Source organism: Pelobates fuscus, chromosome 13, assembly GCF_036172605.1.
Source record: "Pelobates fuscus isolate aPelFus1 chromosome 13, aPelFus1.pri, whole genome shotgun sequence".
Classification (NCBI taxonomy): domain Eukaryota; kingdom Metazoa; phylum Chordata; class Amphibia; order Anura; family Pelobatidae; genus Pelobates; species Pelobates fuscus.
Genome location: NC_086329.1, coordinates 13,196,292 through 13,222,543, shown reverse-complemented (window position 1 = coordinate 13,222,543; position 26,252 = coordinate 13,196,292). Strand labels below are relative to the sequence as shown.

At 38.4% G+C, this 26,252-nt stretch overlaps 1 protein-coding gene across 1 annotated transcript in view; it reads right to left on the bottom strand.

Moving 5' to 3' along the window:
- Positions 1-26,252, bottom strand: part of SYNE2 (spectrin repeat containing nuclear envelope protein 2) — a 257,761-nt gene that overhangs the window by 124,906 nt on the left and 106,603 nt on the right. Inside the window, exons 39-47 of the mRNA XM_063440109.1 lie at positions 21,718-22,056; positions 19,381-19,488; positions 18,471-18,578; positions 17,662-17,826; positions 13,702-13,859; positions 11,483-11,630; positions 6,505-6,645; positions 3,193-3,318; positions 1,986-2,231 (exon numbers count right to left, since the gene is read on the bottom strand). Coding sequence (XP_063296179.1) covers positions 1,986-2,231; positions 3,193-3,318; positions 6,505-6,645; positions 11,483-11,630; positions 13,702-13,859; positions 17,662-17,826; positions 18,471-18,578; positions 19,381-19,488; positions 21,718-22,056 — 1,539 coding nt within the window. The remainder of the gene's footprint in view (positions 1-1,985; positions 2,232-3,192; positions 3,319-6,504; positions 6,646-11,482; positions 11,631-13,701; positions 13,860-17,661; positions 17,827-18,470; positions 18,579-19,380; positions 19,489-21,717; positions 22,057-26,252) is intronic.

Sequence of the window (26,252 nt, the reverse complement as noted above, 5' to 3'; positions counted from 1 at the left end):
TATCAACATTCAGTGATGCTCGGGAATTTAGATATGTCATGCAGCCAACAGGTTTTAGCTGGAGAAGGCTGAAAAGGGGTACGTGTATCCACAGACTGGAGAAAGTAGGCAAGATTTAGCTAAATGGAGATATACAAGGCATGGAGGGGTAAAAAAAAAAAAAAAAAAAACTAAAAATACACAATATAACGTTGTTCTTATTTGAATCAGCATGTCAAGTTACAGAGAGCCATAATCAGATTATAAATTCTCTAAAATGCACTTCGCCTTGGCCACACTCAAGTCTCCGTTGGCAAATTCAAGTGCTGGATGTTATGCGTTGCAAATCAATACAGTATACGACTTTAATGATAATATTAGAAAATTCTGCTTCCTATGGTGACCTTGCTGCAACCACTAACATGAGTCAGTGTCTGAGGGATTCTTCTAATGCCTCTCTCATTCCTCTTATATAGTTTGTATGCAAGAAGCAGGTTTAATCACACCCAAAACATCCCGGATCTGACTATAATTTTATAGAATCAGAGCTCCAGTGCAATAGATTCCATTCCCTTACTCAACGTGCAGAGGGAACAGAGTTTCAACACTTCTTACTACGAAGGGATGCAAACTGCATGCAGTACAGGAGATTCATACAGACACCGAGCATTGCAAAATTGCAGACAGGCAAATCTAGAAATGTTCTGCCTTCATTGTCTCCTGTGGCTCAGTTTGTATTTTTAGCAGTCTGCCCGGCAAAAGTGAGGAGAATTGGAGAACCATTGTCAGGAGGGTATTAAATGTTAGAGAAAACAAAACAAGCCAAAAGCTTTGGATACTTATTTAGACACCTTACCAACAAACTTGAATGTCTGGGAGGATAATTAAGAGCAGGATGGTGTGAGTAGTGTGTATGAAGGGGTGGCGAATGTTAGGAATTCTCACGGTGGGCTATTTTTCTAGGGCTTTACCCATGCATAGAATGAGATAGTATGATCGCTAATGTGCCTTTTAAAACAAATACTTACGTATATTTATCATCGGCAGCGCAAGAGTTAAAAGAGAAGGAAAAATAAAAACAGAGTACATGTTCGGACGCAGTGTTTGTAAGCTATGTCCGTGGCCCAGCATAGCGTGTGTTTGCCACAATGGCTACTTGTCTAGAAGGTCATAAAGTTATACAGATAATAGATCCTGGACCTTTTGTTGGGCAATCCCCCCTTCCCCACTGCCTAAAATGTCCCATGTTCAACCTACTCTTGGCAGGGCTGCTTGTATTAAACAGACTCAGCCATGCCAATATTTCTGGGCGCTGTAACATTTGTAGAATGGATGTGTACACCTTCGGGAAGCAGGGTGGGAGTGGGAGATGTTGAATTCAATGTCTTAATTCTTTTAAAAATCTTTCAATATAAAAAATTGAATTAGAAAAAAATACAAACAAACCGAGGCATACAGGTTTTGCTTACTAAATTTAGGATTTACAGTGAATTTCAAATTTAAGTGAAAAGTCCTCAAAGTATAGCAGACTTAAGACAGATTTCCAATTCAGCTACTCTGGTCTTAGATTTGAAATTCACTTTCAATTCTCACTGTAGTAAATTGCGGCGTTAGTAAAAGTTTAGTATAATAAAATTATATCAAAAATTCTAAGATCTAAGATCTTCTTTCAATAATCTTTTTTTTTTTTTTTTTTAATGTCCAAATGCAATAATTTGTTTGAGGTTGGCTTGCATATCGAGCAGAGAAAGCGCGGTATTACTGGTTCTCTCTGCGTTTGGTATTCTGAAGCTCGTCAGCCTGAAAAGGACATTAAATACCGAAAATATCCTTCGAAAGACCATCTCAAGACTTGCAACCATGAATGTCATTGGGTTATAACCAACTGTCAGGCAAAGCAAAACCATTACATTTTCTAGGGATTCTTTATCACTCAATATTTTTGGGGTTCAGCAGTAGAATCACAGAATAACCATTTACATTTAAAAAAAAAAAGAAAAATTTACCTTCACATTGTGCAGAAGGTCCTTCCAGCTAGTTTGCGTTGAACATTGCTGGAGATTCTTAAAATCAATTTGTAATAACTCTTGGATGCTTGCAAATATTTCTTCCATTTCTTCCTGGCACTTCACAAGATGAAGCTCAAATTCTTTGGTTAAATTATCTTCTATCTGCAGAGATTCAGATGACGGAGGAAGATCTTCATTTAAGGTCTCTGTGTTAACCTCTCCTAGTAAATGGATATCTGGAGCCTGCAGAACGTTAAAGAAAATAAAAGGTTTGTTCCTCGATTAGAAACACACATTGATAAAACAGAGATTGACACACATTATTGTACAACATATTCAACACAAAATATTCATATAGAGAATAATTTAGTGCAAAGTTCTAGATCGATTAATATAATTATTCCATTGTTTTCCAAAATAGTAAGTATTCAATGATTGGAAATGTATAGAAAAAACCTATTCTAAAGTCTCTCTTATTTTACTATTACTACTTCAAATTACAACAGCGCTTCCTTCCTTGTCATACTGTCAGTTTATCCATTGGCAAACATGAGCGAAGGGATTTAATTTCATCAGTAAATGAGGAAAAAGTCAGATGATAAAATTACCATCGCTAATACACCCGAATGTTGGCTAAAAACCCATCACACAGTGATCATAATGACAAAACACCTTCCACCATGTAATTATACACGAATGACATAAAAATAGTCATTCAATCAGCAAAATCATCATTAGACGAACATTTAAAAAAATAAATAAATGATACGATTAAGTATTAAGACTAATATAAAACTTTTACCAATTACCAGAATCCTTACATTATAAATATAGAATCAATATACATATAAATAGGTTATCATGTAGCAGGAGGATTGGGATTAAATATATGAATTTTTTTCTCTTGCAAACGTAAGATATAAATTCCAAAAAATTGTCAATTTTTGTTGTGGTTTTATAATATATCCTTTAAATTATCCCAGAGTGAACCACTTTTCAAATCCACATCACAGCAGCTTTGACATGCTACCTGACCAGCCTTCATACTTCCATACATAAATACATACAAACACATTGATTTAAGGGAGGACATAAACATTCAAAACATATTTAGCTACAGAACAGTCAACTTATAAGTCACGCATAATGATCTATAGCGTGGTGCCACAAAATATAAAATAGCACACAATGTTCTAGTCCTTACCTGCAATATGGCCTTCTCTGTAGCGTAAGAGGGTTCCAGAGTCTTATAATGTTCAGGAACGCTATCTTCTCCACTCTTTGAATCCTCCTCCTTCTTCTCTGAATGTCCACTGGTGGACAAACAGGTCTCCATAGGGAAACAAATAAGCATGTTTTAATAAGACCCGCAGGTTGACTTTATAGGTTTATAAAATAACTGTACATGATCCAAAGTTAAAATTTTCTAATGATACAAAATAAACCACATACTTGTACATACTTTAAACTGTACATGTTTTATGATCTCAGCAAACCTTCTTGCTTCATGATCAGAATCACATCAACACATTGGATCAATAAAACGAAGGCAGAGCTGACAAATCGTTGACAGATACCCTTTCCTCACCAGGAAAAATACAGATATCTACAACTTTTTTTTTTTGAGAGAGAGATAGATATTCCTAGGGGCCCTTGAGAAACCAACTGTGAGAGTCTTTTGTATTTGTCTTATAATTGCTACGAGAGGTCCATATATTTTGATTTGGTATAAAGTCTTACAGTCTAATCTATCTAATGTAATAGTATCATAGTTCAATCATTTCCATCTTCCAATGAAAGAAGTGTATTGCTCACAATGGAACTTTGAAAATTAGATTCTCACTGATATTTTCACCCAGTTAGCAAACATCTATCCTTATATTATATTCTCTCTGTTTGAGGAACAGTAATCTTGGTACTGAGTTAAAGGTGTTGGTTATGACCAATCCCTCTGGGAGAGGACTTCTCATTAATACATTTACACACTTGAAGTCCCTACCTAAACCTTGACAGCCCTTTAAAATATATGTCCTGACAAATCTCTCCTTTGGAAATTAATTTGAAATTATTAAATAACTGAGGATTGTAGTGAAATTGTAAGATACTTGCACATTGTAGGCCAAAACAACCTAAACGGAAAAAAATAAAAAAAAATCTCTATTTCTGCCTATTTATAGATTCTGTTACAGTTTCCACAATTTCTTTTTAATGAGCAACGTCACCAATATAACTAACTGCACATTAAAAATCCACTTGTACTTTTAACATGAAAATGTTATTTTATTAAAGGACTGCCCCACTCTTCAAAAAAAAAAAAAACAATAACTATTTAAATATGCATGCTTTAATTATATTTTTTTCCATTGCGATATATCTAAAAACAGCTTGCAAAAGCTGAAGATATAACTGGTATGTGAGCGCTCCAATTAATTATGCAGATTTACATAAAAATCAAGATGACAATATCAATAAACTTGAAAATGACCAATCTCGCCGAGATCACCACAATGACCACCATAAACCACAATTGAATGTACTGGGTGAGTCTTATCTGAATCAGAATACTCTACACATATATATAAGAGTATAACAAAATATCATTTATTGTATAGTAAACCAATCATAAAAAATGAAACAACATCTCAAAACGTCCAGTATCAGATGTAAACGTGATGAATAGTAAGGGGCCCCTTATTCATATTCTTGTCGACAAAGGACTGATGTAAAAAATCAGAGATGTGCACATTAGCATAAAAACTATATGTGAACTCAAAAAAGTTCAAGCAGTAGGCTCCAGTCCAGTCCGTGAAAAAATATATAAGTGGATAAACGGATAATGCCCAGACGACCAAGCCGTCTTACGGAGAGGGAGCTCAAACACCAGCCAAACACCCTGGTCAAGACTAAGAGGGAAGCGATAGGGATGGCCCCAAAGGTGAAAAATCACATCCAGATATGGAAAACTATGGGGATATCACTTCAGCAACTTACCCTATCCGTCCGACCATCGGGTGAGAAACTGGGAGCACATAAACTCCAAACCGTGAGGGCTGCAGGAAAAAGGCCGTTCTCGCCAGGTCGCTTGCCGAAAATCAATGGCGGGTCGTAAAGGACGAATCGGCTGGGAAGTTCAAATCCGTCGGCGGTGTGGTGAGGTAGCAGACAGCACGTCTACGCGTTTCGTCCTAGCTGGAGGACTTTTTCAAGACAATGTCTTGTCTTGAAAAAGTCCTCCAGCTAGGACGAAACGCGTAGACGTGCTGTCTGCTACCTCACCACACCGCCGACGGATTTGAACTTCCCAGCCGATTCGTCCTTTACGACCCGCCATTGATTTTCGGCAAGCGACCTGGCGAGAACGGCCTTTTTCCTGCAGCCCTCACGGTTTGGAGTTTATGTGCTCCCAGTTTCTCACCCGATGGTCGGACGGATAGGGTAAGTTGCTGAAGTGATATCCCCATAGTTTTCCATATCTGGATGTGATTTTTCACCTTTGGGGCCATCCCTATCGCTTCCCTCTTAGTCTTGACCAGGGTGTTTGGCTGGTGTTTGAGCTCCCTCTCCGTAAGACGGCTTGGTCGTCTGGGCATTATCCGTTTATCCACTTATATATTTTTTCACGGACTGGACTGGAGCCTACTGCTTGAACTTTTTTGAGTTCACATATAGTTTTTATGCTAATGTGCACATCTCTGATTTTTTACATCAGTCCTTTGTCGACAAGAATATGAATAAGGGGCCCCTTACTATTCATCACGTTTACATCTGATACTGGACGTTTTGAGATGTTGTTTCATTTTTTATGATTGGTTTACTATACAATAAATGATATTTTGTTATACTCTTATATATATGTGTAGAGTATTCTGATTCAGATAAGACTCACCCAGTACATTCAATTGTGGTTTATGGTGGTCATTGTGGCGATCTCGGCGAGATTGGTCATTTTCAAGTTTATTGATATTGTCATCTTGATTTTTATGTAAATCTGCATAATTAATTGGAGCGCTCACATACCAGTTATATCTTTTCGGTTTCATTTAATAAGTCGCTCCCTTGTATGTGACGCAGCCCTACTGTTATTTCATCCCATTGGGTATATTTATTTCTCACTGTCAGTCCATATTACATTTACATTTTGCAAAAGCTGAAGATCTCATGTCTGCAGCCTTTGCAAGACCTCCCCTTCTAACCCCGCCCAGGCTTTCTGTGGCTATCCAATCACAGACTGTCCAATGCAGCTCAATGAGAAGTCTTTGCAAAGCAGGTGCTCTAAGCAATTGCTGCCTCCTGAGCTTTAGCTCCACTGATATAAACAGGATCTGTTCTCTGACTGACAATAAGGTGGCTGAAGAAAAAAAAAAATAAGACATACCTTTCACACTTAAAGCATGTCAGCAAGATAAGTGATTTAGGGGTCTGGAGACTCTCTTTGAGGAAGCTTGTGATCATATAGCAAAAAAGCAGGATTCCAAATGCAACATATTTTATTTACAGAACAAAACATTTTACTCACCATTTTTTTAGTTACACGATTAAATGTCTTGCTTATCATGGGTTCCACCTCTATAGTATTGCAGGAAATGTTCAAAGCAACTGCTTGGTCAAATGATTTATGAAAAGATTCAACGCAGGATGTCACCTCTTCATACAATGGCTAGAGAAAAGAGTGCAAGGCAGGTTCAATCTTTTTACATTCAAATTAATATCTATATATTTGTTTTATGTATAAACTTCGATGGAACTGCCCAGACCGTGAATTGTAGAGAACTATAAACAAAATTCAAACATTCGAACATGGACTTTACCTCGTTATAGCCAACGGACCTCTGAATGCAAAAGCAGAGCATAGTGGTGACTACCCATTTCTTCACATATAATTGTAAATAGTCGTGATTGTAAAGGTCGACTTTTTATACAATAATCTGGGCCGACTCGTCTAGCACAGTTCTAAGTGAGATTTAAATATTTTTAGCTACTGGTGCATGTCTGTGAAGAATACAGTGAGAACTGGTGCTGTTTTTTGCTACATTTCTTATTCGTGTCACCGCGCCTGCCACTTTCCCAACCATTGCTTTGGCACCATCACTGCACACGTCTACACATTTGTCCCGATTTATACTGTATGTGTTCATGAACTTCTGGATACAGTTAAAAGATGTTCTCACCAGTGGTTTGAGTTTTTCGAGGGTTCACACAGAAGCAAGTCTTCTTCAATCTGTTTGACAAAATGATATCAAACAAAAACCAGCAAAATTTGAAAGTCCTGCAACATCTGTGGACTCGTCTAATTGCAGTGAGTACCCATCACATCGATGCAGTCGAGAAATTAGTTCAGTATGGATGTCATCAGCAAGATCATGAATACGGCGCAAAACTGTGTTGTTGGAAAGTAGCACAGCTTTAATTTTTTAACTCAACTTCTCACTTAAAATACATGGCACTATTTCTTTTGCACATGGTTTTATTAGTGATTCCCCAATTGTGTGTGCTTCTCCTGCAAGTGCTATGCGGTAACTCACTCTGTATGAAGCCTATGCGGCTTTTTCATTATCATTTTGAAATGTTTTGCTCAAACTGTTTAACTCTTCTGATACTCTTTTAGGTTTTGCTTAAAAAAGTCAATGCCTTGATCTTTGTATTCTCTGTGGTTTTGCTCAAAATGATGACGTAATTTAGCAAGTGCTAATGAACTGTTTGGCAATATTTTATTGCAAAGTACGCATTGTGCTTCAGGACAATCTTCATTTGTGGCACTTGTGAATCCCAATGACAAGTAGCTATCATCATATTTTCTTTTCTTGGTTTGAGAAGAAGATTGGCTAGCATTGTGCGCTTTTCTTTTTTTTTTTTTTTTGGACTTGATTTGAGCAACAGTAGACAACTATTTCAGGCATGTTTTCTGGATTTTTAGTTGTACCTTCTTTCTCAGTTTCTATAAGTGCCGAACAGGTAGAAGGAGTAATATTTTTTCTCTGAAGAGTTCCCTGCTTTAACCAGCTTTCCAAATTCATGGTTGTTTATTGGTAAAAAAACAAAACAAAAAAAAAACTTAAAAAATACAGATCTCACAACCTGACTGAAAAGGATGCCAATTTTGAAAACGCTCTTAGTAAGAACCTTAACTTAAAGGAACACTATAGGGACAGGAAAACAAACATGTATTCCTGACCCCTATAGTGCAAAACCCACCATTTAGGTGGTTTGCCCCCACCCCCCTTAGGCCCCTGAAAAGCAATTAAAACTCACCTTGTTTCCAGTGCAGCTCGGGTCTGCCGGCACTGGCACCGCCCCCTTAGTGTCATCAGAACTGCCTTTTTTTTTTAACCAATCCAATGCTTTCCCCTTGGGAAAAACATTGTATTGGCTAAAATCGGTGAGGGGCGGGGTCAAACACCGTTTGGCCAATTAGCACCTCCTCATAGAGATGCATTGCATCAATGCATCTCTATAAGGAAAAATCAGCGTCCTCATGCAGAGCGTGGAGACGCTGAACGGCACTGCTGCCAGCTAAGCAGCACAGAGCCAGGAAGTACATCCAGTGGCCATCTGAGAAGTGTCCCTAACAGAGCCTTTTAATGTCTCTAACAGAGAATTTCAATGCCCCGAAAGTCTTTCAATGCCCCTGTTACGAACGCTGGTATTTCAGATACTCGTTCGTTCACTTTCTCCCAAACTGCTACAGGCAGAGTGATTATAGCTCGCAGTTTGGGTGTTGATTCGTACGTTCTCCAGACGAACAGACAGCATACCAGTAAATCCACCAAATAATCAGACGCATACCCACACATCAACCTGAACTAGATGAAGGGTACAACAGGAATGGTTTTATTTAGGCCAACTGGCCGGCTTTTATGCAACTACAGAGTACATTCTATACAATACACCCACAGAATTTTTGAGTCACAATGACTCGGCATTAAAGTTAGAAATTACAGAATAATACATAAAACCCATAAATGTGGTTTCCCTGGATAGCTTGGATTTGAGCACCCATGCTGTGTAATTTGACTCATAACCCTCTGATTGGTTAACTTATTTTTTTAAAGCAACCAATCAGTGTTATGAGTCAAATTACACAGCGTGGGAAAATTCCAAAGAACTTTCCAACGCGGTGTAAAATGACTCAGAGCCCTCTGATTGGTTGGATTCCAAGCTCACTCACCTGTCAGTCACCTGTCAGTCTCTTCATTTACTTGTCGGAGCACTCTGATTGGTTGGCTTAAATCAACCAATCATAGCTCTCTGAGCCTAATTGCAGGGTGTGGGAAGGCTTTATAATCCTTTCCCCGTCCTGCGGAGCTCAGTTGCGCCGTGTACTTGCTGGGTGAAGATGGATTTTTTTTTTTTTTATAAGTTCAATGGGTATAATGGCTTTTTATTTGGCCTTTGTTGGGGCTTCCTTGCTATTGTGGTTTAGTATGGTTCTTTTAGCGAACATTAGGCAGTGTAGGACCTGCCGAATATGGGGTACATTGGCGTTGTGGCAGGCTTATGCAATGTATGATCATATAAATGAATCCAGGAGACTGGGAATTCCAGGGACGGAATAATGGAATGAACCCAGAAAACCCAGCATAAGGAAAAACAGACATAGACTAGAAAACCAAAAAACCAAGAAAAACAAAACAAGAATTGTAAAAAGAGTACTGGATACCAGAAGCCAAGGCCAGACATCTCCACAGAACAGAGCAGGATGTGACAGCTATCTAGTGTGGGCAGATGACGTGTTCCACAGGGACTTCATATACCAGCGCCCAGAAAATAAAGATTTTAAAAAATCCCTTAGGGGCATTTCAGGGTGCTATGAGGGCAAATAGATGTAGTGGAGTCAGGAGGGGGGGTTAAAAAATAACTGGATTTGGCCATGATAGTGCTGCTTTAGGAAGAGTGAAAATGTTTGGGAATTGTGGGAAGGGTAGCAGAATACTGTTGAGACAAGGGTCAACTAAAAGGCAAGATTGTAACAAAAAATTCTCATTGGAAACAAACCGCTGAAAACAGGAAGAAACAAAGGATACAACACAATGCCAAAAAAGGTGTTGATCAACTGTTGACCAAAAGAACAATAGCAAAAACAAGATTAAATATAAAGAGTACAAAATGCAGACTATTCAGAATCTTCCTGAATCATGGCAGTGACCGATTTCTCGAGAAGCATTTTCTTAGCATAAAGGCCACATCTTCATAAAAGGAACAACAACGGCTTTAACATGGTTATAGCAGCTATTTGGTCTACTAAGCTAGCTCCACTAATACTCATGGCGAACAAATCTACAAACAAAACAAACGTCTGCAAATTTCACCTCTTTCTCCACCATGTGTCGGAGAACAAGATGGCGCAGATGAGGCCTCTTCGCCTGCACCTGGCTCAGACAGGAGTGACATAATGTCAATACCTCAACAGCAATCAGCACCAACTACTGACAAATTCATATGCAGTGTGCTCAATAATCCGCAGACAAATCTGAGAGTCGATTGCCACCAATTACCCAAAGATGTCAGGAGACATATCCAGGCCATGGGGGAATGAACCACTCATCTACAAACCAAGACTGCTGAGGTACTAGATGCGCAGCAATACCTTGGTGGACACCGAGATAGTAAGCAAAGTACATACACCAGACAGGATCTGGGACCCTTGGAGATTACGTAATCCCTGATAAGATAGTATAGGATATAATTTAATTTAAACAATCTCACACTGTGAACCGATCTTGCTACTACTGCCAACAAGTCATGCCCTGTTATTATGTTACATAGTTACATAGTTACATAGCTGAAAAGAGACTTGCGTCCATCAAGTTCAGCCTTCCTCACATATGCTTTTGCTGTTGATCCAAAAGAAGGCAAAAAACCCAGTCTGAAGCGCTTCCAATTTTGCAACAAACTAGGAAAAAATTCCTTCTTGACTCCAAAATAGCAGTCAGATGTCTCCTTGGATCAAGCAGCTATTACCCCACTAATTAGAAATTGTATCCCTGTATGTTATGTTTTTGCAAGTATTTATCCAATTGCAACTTAAACATCTGTATAGACTGACAAAACCACCTCTTCCGGCAATGAATTCCATATCCTTATTGCTCTTACTGTAAAAAAACCCTTTTCTTTGCCTTAGATTAAATCTCCTTTCTTCAAGCCTAAGAAAGGAGATGTTATATATATTCTACATTCTTTGGAAAGATTTTATCATGTATTCTATGCAGATATAAAGAATCTTAATATAATCCTAGAATCAGAAAAGGAACAACCATACATTTATACCAACATAGAATCTATAGAAAAACTGCAAAGCAAAAAATTGCTGATCTGAAAAAAAAAAATTAGATTAAAAAATGTAACAAAATTTATCCTATACAATCATATACCTAAAGAGAACCGTGTATTTAAAATAAGCAATGCTACGAGAAATAGAAAGGTCAGCTTAAAAACGCATGGTAGTTGGTAATCATATATTATACCGCAGAATATATTCCTAAAATCAGAAACCTTACCTGAACGCCTTTCAAAATGTCAGATTTTTGCTCATCATTTAAAGGCAATTCGCTGCACAAACGTTCCTCAATCGAAGAAAACAGACCTGAAATTTTCTTGAAGACCTCGTTACAGGCAGTCAAGTCACTTAATGCGGATTCCAGTTGCCTGTAAATTTCCAAGAAAATTATAAATAGAAAATTAGGACTATATAAAAATATTTAACTGGCACAATAAAAGATTTTTATTTCACCCCAAAAGTGTATTTCTCTAACTAATTCTATTTGCTCCCTCTACAAACTGATCATTTTTTACCCCTGTCCCACTTACACATTGCATGTTCCCACTACCTAAAGCCTTAAAAAAAAAAACAAAAAAAAAAAACATGAAATATATCAATCTCTCCGGCCACTACACACACAGCATCCACAATACAAACACACTGCATCCTTGTGGGCGGACTCGGGGGTGGGCACTGAAGGCAAATTCAGGGGGCCCTGTGGGCAGACTCGGGGGTGGGCACTGTAAGCAAATTCAGGGGGCCCTGTGGGCAGACTCGGGGGTGGGCACTGTAGGCAAATTCAGGGGGCCCTGTGGGCAGACTCGGGGGTGGGCACTGTAGGCAAATTCAGGGGGCTCTGTGGGCAGACTAAGGGGTGGGCACTGTAGGCAAATTCAGGGGGCCCTGTGGCGGACTCGGGGGTGGGGCTTTGGGGCCCAGATCTTGAGCTGTGTCAGGGGCTCCAAAATCTTTGATGGTAGCCCTGGTTGGGACAGTATGGGTTTATTCCTAAGCCACATCCACTCACGGCATTGGGACTCTCCAAACACCATAACCACTTTACCACCTTATATCAGAAATCTATAGTGATCCATTATTCCTATTCTAGTTTTTGTAGGTTTTGCCTTATGCCCTATCCAGTGAGTGCTCTTGTCTAATAGACAAGGCAAGAAGTAACTGGTAGGTTTTATTATTGATTTGGCTCACTGCTACCCGGGAAACAATCACTCATATATATTACTACATAGTTATCCAAAGCAAAATAAGAAGCAAATAATTAAGGAAATGGATTATTCTCAGAATATTCTAAGCTCTTTAGATCCTGGTGAATCAGGAAACAGTCTATGGAGACAGTCTATGGATTACTGGAGTTAATATGTCAATGAAAAAGTGGGTCTCATCTATGGCCTTTACCAAAAAAAAAAAACGAAAAAACATTCAGGGTCATTGTATTGAGAATTTAAAATGAATGTCAAATTTAAAGGACCACTATAGTCACCCAGACCACTTCAGCTCAATGAAGTGGTCTGGGTGCCAGGTCCCCCAGGTTTTAACCCTGCAGCCCTGCAGAGAAACTGCTATGTTTACACTGAGGGTTAATACAGCCTCTAGTGGCGGTCTTTCTGACAGCTGCTAGAGGCGCTTCCCCGACGCTCAATGCGAAAATCGAATTGAGCACGCAGAACGTCCATAGGAAAGCATTGGGGGGAGGAGAGGTCACCAGCGCCGAGGGAGCGCCAAGGAAAGGTAAATGGCTGAAGGGGGGGACCTAAGGATCTTATAGGGTCAGGAAAACGAGTTTGCTTTCCTGACACTATAGTGATCCTTTAAGACCAAAACAGCAGACATGAAAATAAAATAACTACTTGGACCTTAAATTAGAAATTCTCTTTGAATTCACACTTCAGTGAATAACTCTGCCAAAGGTGAAACTGCGAGAGTCTCTCTTGTTGCTCTTCAAAAGATGCCCTAACAATAGGACTCCTCCAGCTTTCAAACCATGCCTCGGTGATCTCAAACAGTAATTTTTAATTACCAACATGCTAATCAATATACTCGTTCACTGCCGAAGTTGGCTTTTGTGAACCATTTTTTTTTTTTTTTAATTAAAAATACATAGACTTGCCAAAAAGGAGTTAAATATGTAGTATTTTAATGTACAATCACCAGGCTCTTGCATTTTTACTCCAATCATACAACATAATATATGTAAGAAAAAATGAAAAAATTTTTGTAAAAAAAAAAAAAAAAATCTAGAAATCTTTCAAGTAGAAAATAGTCTGCCCACAGGTGGTTACATTTAGTTACAGAATGCAACAGATGAGACACTGAAATTACACAGATAATGATTTGGTGATTTACTCAGGAAACTTTAAAAGATTTCTTTTAGCATAGGTTACACGCGGAGCATTTAAACTGTAATCCTAAGTCTTCCTTGTAATTGTGACCCAGTTTTACCTCCTGTAACAATCAAAGTCATGAAGAAGTTTCTCCAGTTGACCAATGGCCTCTTGTTCTTCAGTGGTTCGTGCTAATGGTTTCTCGTCGACAGTTTCACTCGTAGCGCCCGTCACATCCAGATCAATTTTCTTCTGAGTAATTTCAGCGCACATAGCCTGTCAGATATTTTGGAGAAGAGATTAAGTATAACATTATCAAGAAAAAAAATAATAGTAATTTGAACAAAATACTCCAAAAAAAAAGTGTAATTTACATAATTATTCTTGAACTCTAGAAATCTGTTCTTTTCACACTTTGCATGGTTCACCGCACATAAAATAGACTTTGGAAAAAGCATATTTTTGAAATGCTAACAGGATAGAAAAACACTGCTTTCATTTCCTGTGTAATGAGTTCACAAAGTTGGTGTTGAGGAAAATGTGACACAATCATAGCAAGTCTCATGTAGATCCCTGTACTAACATAGTGATATATTAAAGGGACACAAGAAAAAAACAAAAAAACAATGAGACATGCTTCTAAGACGTGATTATGTCACTGTTCAGTTTAATTAAAATTTTTTATATATTTTGTACATTTTTATTTTTTTTTAAAGTCACCATAAAATATACCTTTATTCCAGTTGCGAGAGTATCCTCTCTACAATTTTTCCGTGAAAAATCATCAATTCTGATGACTTCTGTTAAATCCAATTGTGCTCATAGAGAAGCATTTTGGAGAGAGGGCGCATGAGCAGCAAATGCCTTACTCGCCAATTGAATTTTTCTCACTGAGAATCATTAACAGCATTTAACATCAACCTTTCAATGCAAAACAATGCAATTTTGTAGACATGTTGAAGGGTTAAAGACACCTCTAGTGGCTGACTTCCTCACAGACACTAGAGTCAGGCTTCATTTCCAGAACAGAGTCAGGCTTCATTTTGCCTCTTCATTTTGCCTCATTTTGCCTCTATCGCAGATATATCGACGACATCTTCTTTATATGGAAGGGGTCCAGAGTGTCCTTGGATCTCTTCCTGGAGGGCCTTAATGACAATCAGAACAACATCCTTCTGACTAGTCAAATTAGCCAAACATCAGTCCAGTTCTTGGATTTGGACATCTATGTCTCACACAATCACATTTCCACCAGAACTTATTTCAAACCAGTGGATGTCAATGGGTACATTGACACCACGAGTTGTCATCACGATCCGTGGTTGCGCAATGTACCCAAGAGCCAATTCAACCGTATTTTTAAAAATTGTAGTGACATCAAAGAATATGAAGAACAGGCGGGACGTTTGAAAAATTTCTTCATTGAAAAGAAATATGATCCAAGTATCCTGGACCAACAAATTCAAGAAACCGGTCAGCTAAATAGAGAGTCCCTATTGGAGTATAAGGATAAACAAATAATTAAACAAACAGAGGAGCCTCTTCTAATTTTAGACTATAGCGGAGACGCTAAACACATAAAATCTATTATCCAGAAGTACTGGCACATTCTGAGAACCGATGAGGGCCTCAATAACATCATTGGTGAAAAACCAAAAATTATATATAGGGGCACTAAAAATCTACAAACGTTGCTGGTTAAAAACCACATAAAAACAAATACCGCTAATACCAACGCTTTTAACCAAAAACATGGCTTTTACCCATGCAAAATGTGCACAGCCTGTAAAAGAACTAAATTTAAGAAAGATACACAAACTAAATTTATCTCCAATATATCCAAAAAGGAGTATAAGATCAATTCTATTCTTACTTGTCATTCTAGCAATGTGATATACCTCCTCTGGTGCCCCTGTGGATTCCAGTATGTGGGAATGACTACGAGGACTTTAAAAACCCGCATGCTGGAACACTTGGGCAATATACAGAGGGGGTATACCAAACACAGTGTCTCATTTCGCACAATGCCACAACAGTGACCCTTCATGTGTTAATTTCACTGCTATTGCTCAAAAGAAAAAAGATTGGAGGGGTGAAGATAATTTTAAAGAACTCTGTAAAATTGAAAGTAGGTGGATTTTTGAATTGAATACTCTATCCCCCTACGGTCTAAATTTAGATTTTGAGTTGGTACATTTTTTATAAAACATTTTTTATCTGTTTTATTTTTCATATTTATTTTTCATATATATTTTTTATACGTATATTTTTTTAAGTTTTCTATAAAGACTCTTCTTTTAGTCCTTTTTTCACCCACCAATCTTATTCTATATGGGCTATATTCATACCACCTAGATGGGATCATTCTGTACCATATACCCATATGCTGTTTAATGTATACACATATTTTCTTTTTGTATATATACTACCATACTACTGCTGTTGCTTTAACATTTTTGATTTTATTGTATTTCAGCAATTATTGTTTATATGGATACATCTCTTAAGATATGATAGATGTCTATCCTTAATAGGATACCTTTTTGCTCTAGCTGGAAAAATGAATTAATTAATCTTATACTGATATTGTACTTTGTGTATTTACACTATGTATTTATAATGTCCTCTTATGCACAACATTGTATTATTACCGCTATTTTATATGTTATTGTGCCACTTCCAATATTGCAAGTGTTTGTCTCTATGTGAGTATGCTAAGAACTATGCCCTTTCACAAAATGGAGTCTCCAGCCTCGAATGGGCAACCACACTAAACACAATCAAGCTGGAAAATGAGCGCCGAAATACCGGAAGTGATGTCAGACGCCGGCCACCCGAACTTCCGCCCATGTGACCGGCAATCAAAATAGCGGTGTATTTAAAACGGAACAGCAACCGGATGATTTTATGCACTGATGAAAACTCGGACTGAGTTGAAACGCGTCTGCATGACTGTGATTTCGTGAGTCACCATATGGGACCTGCACAGTTATTATTTTAATTTATATTTATAATAAATCTACATTTTTTACCATCACTCTACCTCTGGGGGATAACATTCAGGACTCTCCAGTAAAGCCTTCTGAGGCACCTTTGGGCAATAAATACAGAGCCTGGCACGGCTCTGGAATCCGTGAGTGTATCCAATTACCTCTGTATTTCTTTCATTGTATGTACAGTCTATACTATGTACCTTTTCTATTATTGTAGGTACTGACTACATGGGACATCCCTTACATATACCTGTACATGCATAAGTATTGTTTTATATCTTTATACACAGGGAGTGTTGTGTGTATTTTGGCACTTGTTGCTTTTAATACCTTCTGTACATTTTCATTTTGCAATGTGTTCAGCATTTTATTACAGTAGCGTGCATTTGGCCGCGCATGCGCATCTCATGTCCAATGCTTCTAAATAAGAAGCATTGGATTGTATGAGAGCGCAGAGGACAGAGGCAGGTATGCCGACAAAGATGGAGGCTGCAGCAGAGAAGTCTCGTTGCTGGAAACAAAGTAAGTAAAGTATATGAAATTATTTTATATCAGCAAAAAGGGGGTAGATTGAGGTCAGAGCAATAGAAGGGAATTTAAGACTCCCGAAAAAAAAAAAAAACACGATTGCTATTTTTGGGACTCTAGGTTCTCTTTAAATATTTCACACAAAAACAGATATATACATGTGAAAATATGCTTATAGACAGAGACAGATATGGACAGATGGACGCAGACAGATATAGAAAAAACAGGTAATGACAAAGGCATACAGACAAATAAATAAAGTAATATAATGATATAAAACAAATCAATGTGTGATTAGTTGCAGTAAGTATTCTGTATTTCTACATTAGGAGTAGTTGATTTGTCATATTAGGGGTGACCATATATTTGTTTTTCGATTACGTTAAAATCATTCTAGTTGTTGGAAAATGCAAATTAAAAGGACAATTTTCTCAAAATTCATATGCTCAGTTTTCACAAATTTAAAGTCTAATTATTTTTTGTATGTTCGATAAATTCAGTTGTACATATCAATTATTGTACATCCATAAGCACATTCTAAGCAGTTTGAAAAGTACCTGTATCTTGTAAATTTTCTCAAGTAACTGATGTTGCCCACATGGGGTGTCCTTCAGGGTTTGAAACCTTGTTCTTATATAATTAAGCCATCCCACAAGATCCTGGACTTCCTCTGGTCTTCGGTCAAAGTCATTGACCAATTGGCTTTGTTGGTCAGACGAAATCTGGGAAAACATTGTTAACATTCATAAGCGAACATTTGATTTGTTTTGTGAGAAGAAAGAAGTACAACCACAAATTCAGAACACAAATAACAAAATCCATACACACACTTACACACACGTGTTACAACGCTCACTGTATTTTGTTGCTTGTCTTTATGTAATAGAGCTTTTCATTTCAATAAATTGATCTATATATATTTTTTTCCCCTTACCCATTCACGAAGACATTATTATTTTCTACAATAGCCTATCCGTCACCTAAAAACCTGAATAATTCTCTCAACTTAAGGGTCGTGTTTGTCACACAGAGCATCCTGGGCAAAAAACACATTATCAGTAAATTCTCTAATGCAAATGTCAAATTTCTGTTTTCGAGACACACAATGGTCCCTAAATTACCGCAACCTTCAGGAGCAGACAACCTTCAAACCTGTACCAAATAGGTGGCATTACTCTAATTTTCGGACCAAGTACCTCCTCTACAAACAGAAACCCTTGCAGATATTATTCTTTATGAACTTTCTTCCTCAAATCCCTCGATGTTCTCTACATCCATGACATCCGTTAGTGTAATCCTTCCTTATCTATAGGTCGATGTAAACATTTCCAAATAATTTCTATGAAGACACAATCAATGACGATACCTGTTCTTTATGATCCATTGCAATAGTCTGTGTTACTAGGGTCACCGTTTCTTTCCCGGATCGATTTTCCAGAATTATGTTCTCTTTGGGGTTGGGTTCTGTCACCACCTAATTATCAATAAAGTTAAAGTTACCTATACTCTTCTGCAAAGAAAAAGTGGGTTTACTTAATTTACACAGTGTTTCTGATATTGTCCAATTTGGGGAACACAATGAAAAGTATTCTGTGATACTCTGTGTGGAGACATCCCACTTTCTTGGGCAACTTTCACATCACATCTTGGGCCACTTTGGTTTAGTTTTTTTCAGAGAATAGTGTCCACTTTTATACTTCTCTATTCTGCAATCTCAGTTTTGTAAGGGACCCCCATCTCTCACCCCCAATCAGTGCTATAACCTCACTCACCCCACAGTCCATTATAGGTCTAGAACTCACACACTGCAACTTTGGAACGTTCTTTTACCACTTACTGCCCATAGCTGTATAGTTATACATTATATTATGAATTCAGCTCCAATTCCATTTCTGGTCTCTTAACATTTTCATAGGACGGGAGTTAATTGATTATAAAGAAACTGAAAACCCCATTTAATTCACCACAAGGGAAGTATATTGACGCAGGAATAGAGTGTTTCCTTGGTGACAGCAGAACACTGCGCAATATCTTTACTTCCTTATCGTATTCATTTAATATTAAACTCCATCTAGTTCTGAATTCTCACAAAGGATCTGCAATACATCCCCGGCCTGTCTGTTTAACTCCCCTCCCTATCAATAAGTCATAGCCATACGCGTCTTATAATGGGAATTACTGGTAACAATACAGAACAGTAATCCAATAGTAGATAACCTTTTTATATTATATATATATATATATATATTTCTTGAGCACGTTTTTCTTTTTCATACCTCCACTTTATGGTCCATTATCTCCTCCTGATTTTCTGTTGTAATGATTTCTTTCAATAACTGATCTTCCGGTTTTAGTTTCTCCCCAGCAATTGTTTCAGACACCGCCTGCTTAGTAAAAATAAATATATTAATAAACAAATATTTAAGCTAGTTACAGCACCCATTGTACAGAAAGCTCATCGTGTCCCCCGGTGTGTAGGCATGAAGCATTATGTAATGCAGAGATGGATTCTTCCTTATTGGCTCATGAGAAACACAAGCAGTAAGCAATGGCATCATGTTCAGAAGTTATCATAATCTAGCCATGGGTAGAAACATAAAATGTGTTTGTTGTTGGTTTGTTTTTTCTGAATTCATGTCTGCAGCTTCTAAAGAACTAAACTCCAGTGAAATCATTCAAAACAGCAAACAGCTCCTAGTATAAGGTGAAACCATCAAACGGAATGCTCTTATTAAACTGCAATAAAGAGTCAAAGAAGTCAGGAAGTGGGAGAGAGGTCAATGCCACAAGACAGACCTCATTGCTCGCATGATCTAAACCCCAATAGAGTAACGGGGATTCGGATAGAAGCAGAGTCAAAAATTACTTCTGCAACCCGACTACACACCAAACTTCACCAACGTGACTGGTAGACAATTCATTCATTGTTTGTCTGGTTTATGTTTCAACAACAAATGGTAGGACACAGGAGTTACAAAAAAACACAAGAAACAGGTTAATTTCACATAGGATGCATGTTTTTTCACAAATATGGAGTAAACAATTGTAATGTTATTAAATTTAGTAGTAGATATTCACACAATAAAATATCTTAAAATGAATGAATGAGGGGGGCGGAGCCAGCTGAGGAACAGAGCGGACACGTTTTCCCCGAGCTCCGAGCATAGTTAACCTAAACACCTAATAACACAGTGAAAACTGCAATTTCTGAAGACAAAACCCTTCATCAGTGGTGAAGAAGGGAGAATGGGACGGAAAAATAAAAAACCTAAGGGTGATCGGACCCCGACAAGCCGAGACATCGGCGAACTCCTGCGGGGTGCCCAAAGGGCTGCATGGGACAAGATGGCGCTGGAGGGAGACGAGACCTCTTACTCATCGGGAGACAACCCGTTCGACATGGGAGAGGAGCTACCCCACGATGTGCCCAAGAGACCCACAGTCAAACATCATACCCCGGCTGAACCAGTAACAGCCGCCCAGCTAAAAGACATGCTTGCCGAGCTGAGGACGAACATAGCAGCAGACATGGCCTACTCCAAACGGCTGTTGAAAGGGCCACCTCACGGATCACACTCCTGGAGGCCACAACGAGCACCCAGGACTCCAGACTCACCGTGGTTGAAAGCCAAATCGCAGAAATTATGAAGCTGCAACTGACTACCACCGACAGGGTGGATGCCATGAAGGACCAAAAAAGGCGATACAACATTAAACTCCGCGGAATTCCAGACTCGATAGACCTGAATGACTTACCACACTATATCCGCAGGCTGCTTAACATGCTGCTGCCACCCAAGCAGGCCAAAGCGGTGAGATTAGATGGCCTATTCCGCCTGCTGAAAACACCCACGGCGCCCACGACCGCATCCGCTGACCTCATCATCCGATTTCAATCGATGTCAGATAAGGCCCTCCTGCTCAAAGCTACAAAGGGAAAGACCCCATTACACTTTGAGGGCTCATCCCTGACGATGTTCCCAGATCTCACCCGCAACACCATCGCATGGCGCAGGTCACTGAGACCGCTACTGCAGCTCCTCCAAACAAAGAACATTTCGTACCGCTGGGGAACACTGCTTATAAGGCAAGGAGCTATACGGAATTAGAAGCTCTCATGCTCAAGAATGGAATCGCAGGAATGCAGAGTGTGGCCGGCTCGGGACTGACTCACTTAGACCCCTCTGCCCCTCGAGGAATTCCTACCCCGCACGGCGAGATGCCCAGGGCCAGAGAGACTGACCTGAGGACGATAGCCCGTTTGAACGCCCTTATTTTGCATAATGGACGACCGGGTCCCTTCCAACCCCACCACCGGTGTACACCCAGACATATGACCTACCAGGCTCATTCGAACTCCCTCTGTTCCCAAGCCGAATAAGTTTATAACGTTGCTTTCTCATTTTATATTGGTTAACTGTTTTAATTTTGTTTCCCTGACATACTCAGGCATTCCAATACGAAAGGATAGAACACGTTAACACACCTAGAAATCACACATCTAGAAATGTTTAGCAAAGAGTTGTATCAAGGTTCTGAGCATTGAAGAATATCTGTTCATAAAACATAAAAACAAAGAAAAATATTTCAAGTTTATGAGAGTAATGACTCACCTTTTTCTTTTTCTGACCTTTGGACCCTTTCTTGCCTTTGACACTCTCCTCTTGAAGGGCAGGAACCAGAGGCTCAGATGTTGAAGGAACTGAAGGCTCTGATGGTATCGGTTTCACTTTTTTTGGTTTCTTAATTTTCAGTTTCTCAGGAGCTTGTGGAAGGTCCTGTTCCAGAGGTTCCAGTTGTGCATTAAAATCTCCTATCTTGCCATGATAGGTTTCTAGTGTTTCCTCAACAGTGGAGATTCCCGGCAGGGAGGTTTCCTGTTTCACGCTATCCGCAATCGCCACTAACTCCTTTACATCGTTATCAATTCCTTCAAATTGTGCGTGTAGCTCCTGTACAGGGAACACCAATCAATACAATCTATTGGTAAAGAATTTCCTAAAATGTTTGGAATCATCTACAATTAAGAACACATCTTCTCAATAAAGCCTCCATAACATCTACCATCTTTTTAAGATGGACCCATAATAAAATGTATGTATATTGGTCGGTTTTGAGCAGCGATTCAGACAACTTACTTCCAAAAACAAAAATAACTAAAAAATAGTTTAATAACTGTGGCTATGAAATGGTTATTGGTAATGGATTACATCAGACGTTAACATTATGCAGTCATAGGATTTATTTTTCTAACCATTCCACAAATCTCCCTATAACTCCTTTACGAAGCTGCGAGAATATATCACGTAGAACAGAGAGAAATTGGGTGTACACCCGGAACATGCATTTCTCAGCCATTTTTTTATTTGTTTTTTCAGAGCATAGTGCCAACTTTTATACTTCTCTATTCTAATTTCCGCCCAGAGTTTTGTAAGGGACAACCCCATCTCTCACCCCCAATCAGTGATATAACCTCACTTACCCCACAGTCCTTTATAGGTCTAGAACTCACACATTGCAACTTTGGAACGTTCTTTTACCACTTACTGCCCATAGCTGTATAGTTATACATTATATTATGAATTCAGCTCCAATTCCATTTCTGATTTCTTAACATTTTTTATAGGGCAGGAGTTAATTATTAATAAAAAAATAAAAAAAAATAAAAACTGGAAACCCCATTTAATACACCACAAGGTAAGTATATTGATGCAGGAATAGAGTGTTTCCTTGGTAACAGCAGAACACTGCATAATATCTTCACTTCCTTATCGTATTGATTTAATATTAAACTCCATCTAGTTATCTATTCTCCCAAAGGAACTGCAATACATCCCCGGTCTGTCTAACACCCCCCCTATCATTTTATAAAAATGTTGCTTTTTACATTTTTTTATTTATTTTTAATACCTCCACTTTAGGGCCCATTGTCTCCTCCCGATATTCTGGTGTGATGATTTCTTTCCATAACCGATCTTCTGACTCCCCAGCAATGGGTTCAGATACCACCCGCTTATTAAAAACAATTAAATAAAAAATAATTACAAATTTATAGAAACAAAATGTTACTGCATCCATTGTACAGAAAGATCAATTCCACTTTGTAGAGGGTTTGTCACGCGGTGATGTATTCTTCCTTATTGGCTTGTGAGAAACACACGCACCATGTTCAGAAGTTAAAATATCAATCCAGCCACAAAGCGGAGACATATACAATTTTTTTCTGGAATTCTGAATGAATGACTTGAGCTTGTAATGAACTAAACTCCCGTGAAATCACGCAAGCAACAAACAAAACAAAAAAAAAAAAAATGTACTCTTACAAAAAAAACGCATCACAGTACAAAATACCAACAAAACAAAATATATCACTATTTAGTATGTATACCCCAGTGAATTCATGCATTATTTTTACATGTAGTAATTGGTGGTATAAGAAACAAAACAAACAAAAAAATGTTCTCACCCTTTTTTCAGTCTGTGCCAGGAAAGTGACAAATCAGAGGCTTTTCATTACGAAGCCCCTGATTCTGAGCTACCTATGTGTGCGTGGAGGGAGAGGGTGCCATGGTGGACACTGGGGCCAGGCAGCAAGTAGGGGAGCAGATAGGCCCAAGTACCATGGAGCCAAGTGGCCGTGCATACTCGCAGATTCACTGGAAAGTGTGAGAGAAGGCAGGTGCGCTCTAGCAGAGCATGTCTGTTACATTGGTTAGCTCAGTGGAGCCAACGAAAGGAAGAAAAGGATTTCTGTGGCAGTCTTATTGACAACCAGTGAGGTGTTTCTTCATCGATTAAGAAAAGTTCAAATTTATAATTGAAATCGTCACTTTCATGAAATTTAAATGGGAAACTCCATAAACATAAAGCACTTAAGCAAGGTCCATTAAACTGCAATAAGAGCCAAGAAGGACCGGAAGTGGAAGAGATATTGGTGCCATTAGATGCACAAACCTCATTGCTTTCTCTCACATGTAAAATTCCTGTTTTCCAGACACACAAAAGCTCCATAAATGGATTATCTTCTACAAACAGGGAACCCTCACAGATATTATTCTTTCAATCCTCTCTGATCTATAGTTAGATTAAAAAAATTCTAAATCATTTCTATGAAGACACAATCAATGCTTGCCAAAGGTGCATCAATTATCTTCTAGCAGAGCGATATAAAACACGATACCTGTTCTTTATGATCCATTTTAATTGTCGGTGTTACTAGGGTCACCGTTTCTTTCCCGGATCGATTTTCCATATTTTTGTTCTCTTCGGTGTTGGGTTCTGTCACAAGCTAATTATAAAGAAAGTCACAGTTACCTATACCCTTCTGCAAAGAAAAAGTGTGTTTACTTCATGTGCACAGTGTTTCTAAAATAGTCCCATTAAAATGTATTTTCTTTGAAAAACAGGGTTCTTCGTATGAAAAGCTCCATAGTGATCAAACTCACCTAATTTTGACACATCTCACATTTTTGGGCAGCTTTCACATCACATCTTGGGCCACTTGTTTTTTTTTTCTTCAGAGAATAGTGTCCACTTTTATACTTCTCTATTCTGCAATTTCCCCCCCCCCCCCCCAAGAGTTTTGTAAGGGACCCCCATCTCTCACCTACAATCAGTGCTATAACCTCACTCACCCCACAGTCCATTATAGGTCTAGAACTCACACATTGCAACTTTGGAACGTTCTTTTACCACTTACTGCGCATAGCTGTATAGTTATACATTATATTATGAATTCAGCTCCAATTCCATTTCTGATTTCTTAACATTTTCATAGGGTGGGAGTTAATTGATTATAAAGAAACTGAAAACCCCATTTAATACACCATAAGGGAAGTATATTGGCGCAGGAATAGAGTGTTTCCTTTGTGACAACAGAACACTGCGCAATATCTTCACTTCCTTATCGTATTCATTTAATATTAAACTCCATCTAGTTCTCAATTCTCACAAAGGATCTGCAATACATCCCCGGCCTGTCTGTTTAACTCCCCTCCCTATCAATAAGTCATAGTCACACGCGTCTTATAATGGGAATTACTGGTAACCATACAGAACAGGAAGCTAATAGTAGGCAACCTGCCTTACACCCTGTGCAAGGTTTTTATATTACATATAGGTTTCTTGAGCACGTTTTTCTTTTTCATACCTCCACTTTATGGTCCATTATCTCCTCCTGATTTTCTGTTGTAATGATTTCTTTCAATAACTGATCTTCCGGTTTTAGTTTCTCCCCAGCAATTGTTTCAGACACCGCCTGCTTAGTAAAAATAAATATATTAATAAACAAATATTTAAGCTAGTTACAGCACCCATTGTACAGAAAGCTCATCGTGTCCCCCGGTGTGTAGGCATGAAGCATTATGTAATGCAGAGATGGATTCTTCCTTATTGGCTCATGAGAAACACAAGCAGTAAGCAATGGCATCATGTTCAGAAGTTAACATAATCTAGCCATGGGTAGAAACATAAAATGTGTTTGTTGTTGGTTTGTTTTTTTCTGAATTAATGTCTGCAGCTTCTAAAGAACTAAACTCCAGTGAAATCATTCAAAAAAGCAAACAGCTCCTAGTATAAGGTGAAACCATCAAACGGAATGCTCTTATTAAACTGCAATAAAGAGTCAAAGAAGTCAGGAAGTGGGAGAGAGGTCAATGCCACAAGACAAACCTCATTGCTCGCATGATCTAAACCCCAATAGAGTAACGGGGATTCGGACAGAAGCAGAGTCAAAAATAACTTCTGCAACCCGACTACACGCCAAACTTCACCAACGTGACTGGTAGACAATTCATTCATTGTTTGTCTGGTTTATGTTTCAACAACAAATTGTAGGACACAGGAGTTACAAAAAAACACAAGAAACAGGTTAATTTCACATAGGATGTATGTTTTTTCACAAATATGGAATAAACAATTGTAATGTTATTAAATTTAGTAATAGTTATTCACACAAAAAATTGTAAAATTAATTAATGGAATGGAAGCCTGTTAGTTGAAAACTGGATGAGAGAGTAATAGCTTAAATTATATCTAGAAATGTTTAGCAAAGAGTTGTATCGAGGTTCTGGGCATTTAAGAATATCTGTTCGTAAAACAAACAAAAAAAATATTTCACGTTTACGAAAGCAATGACTAACCTTTTTCT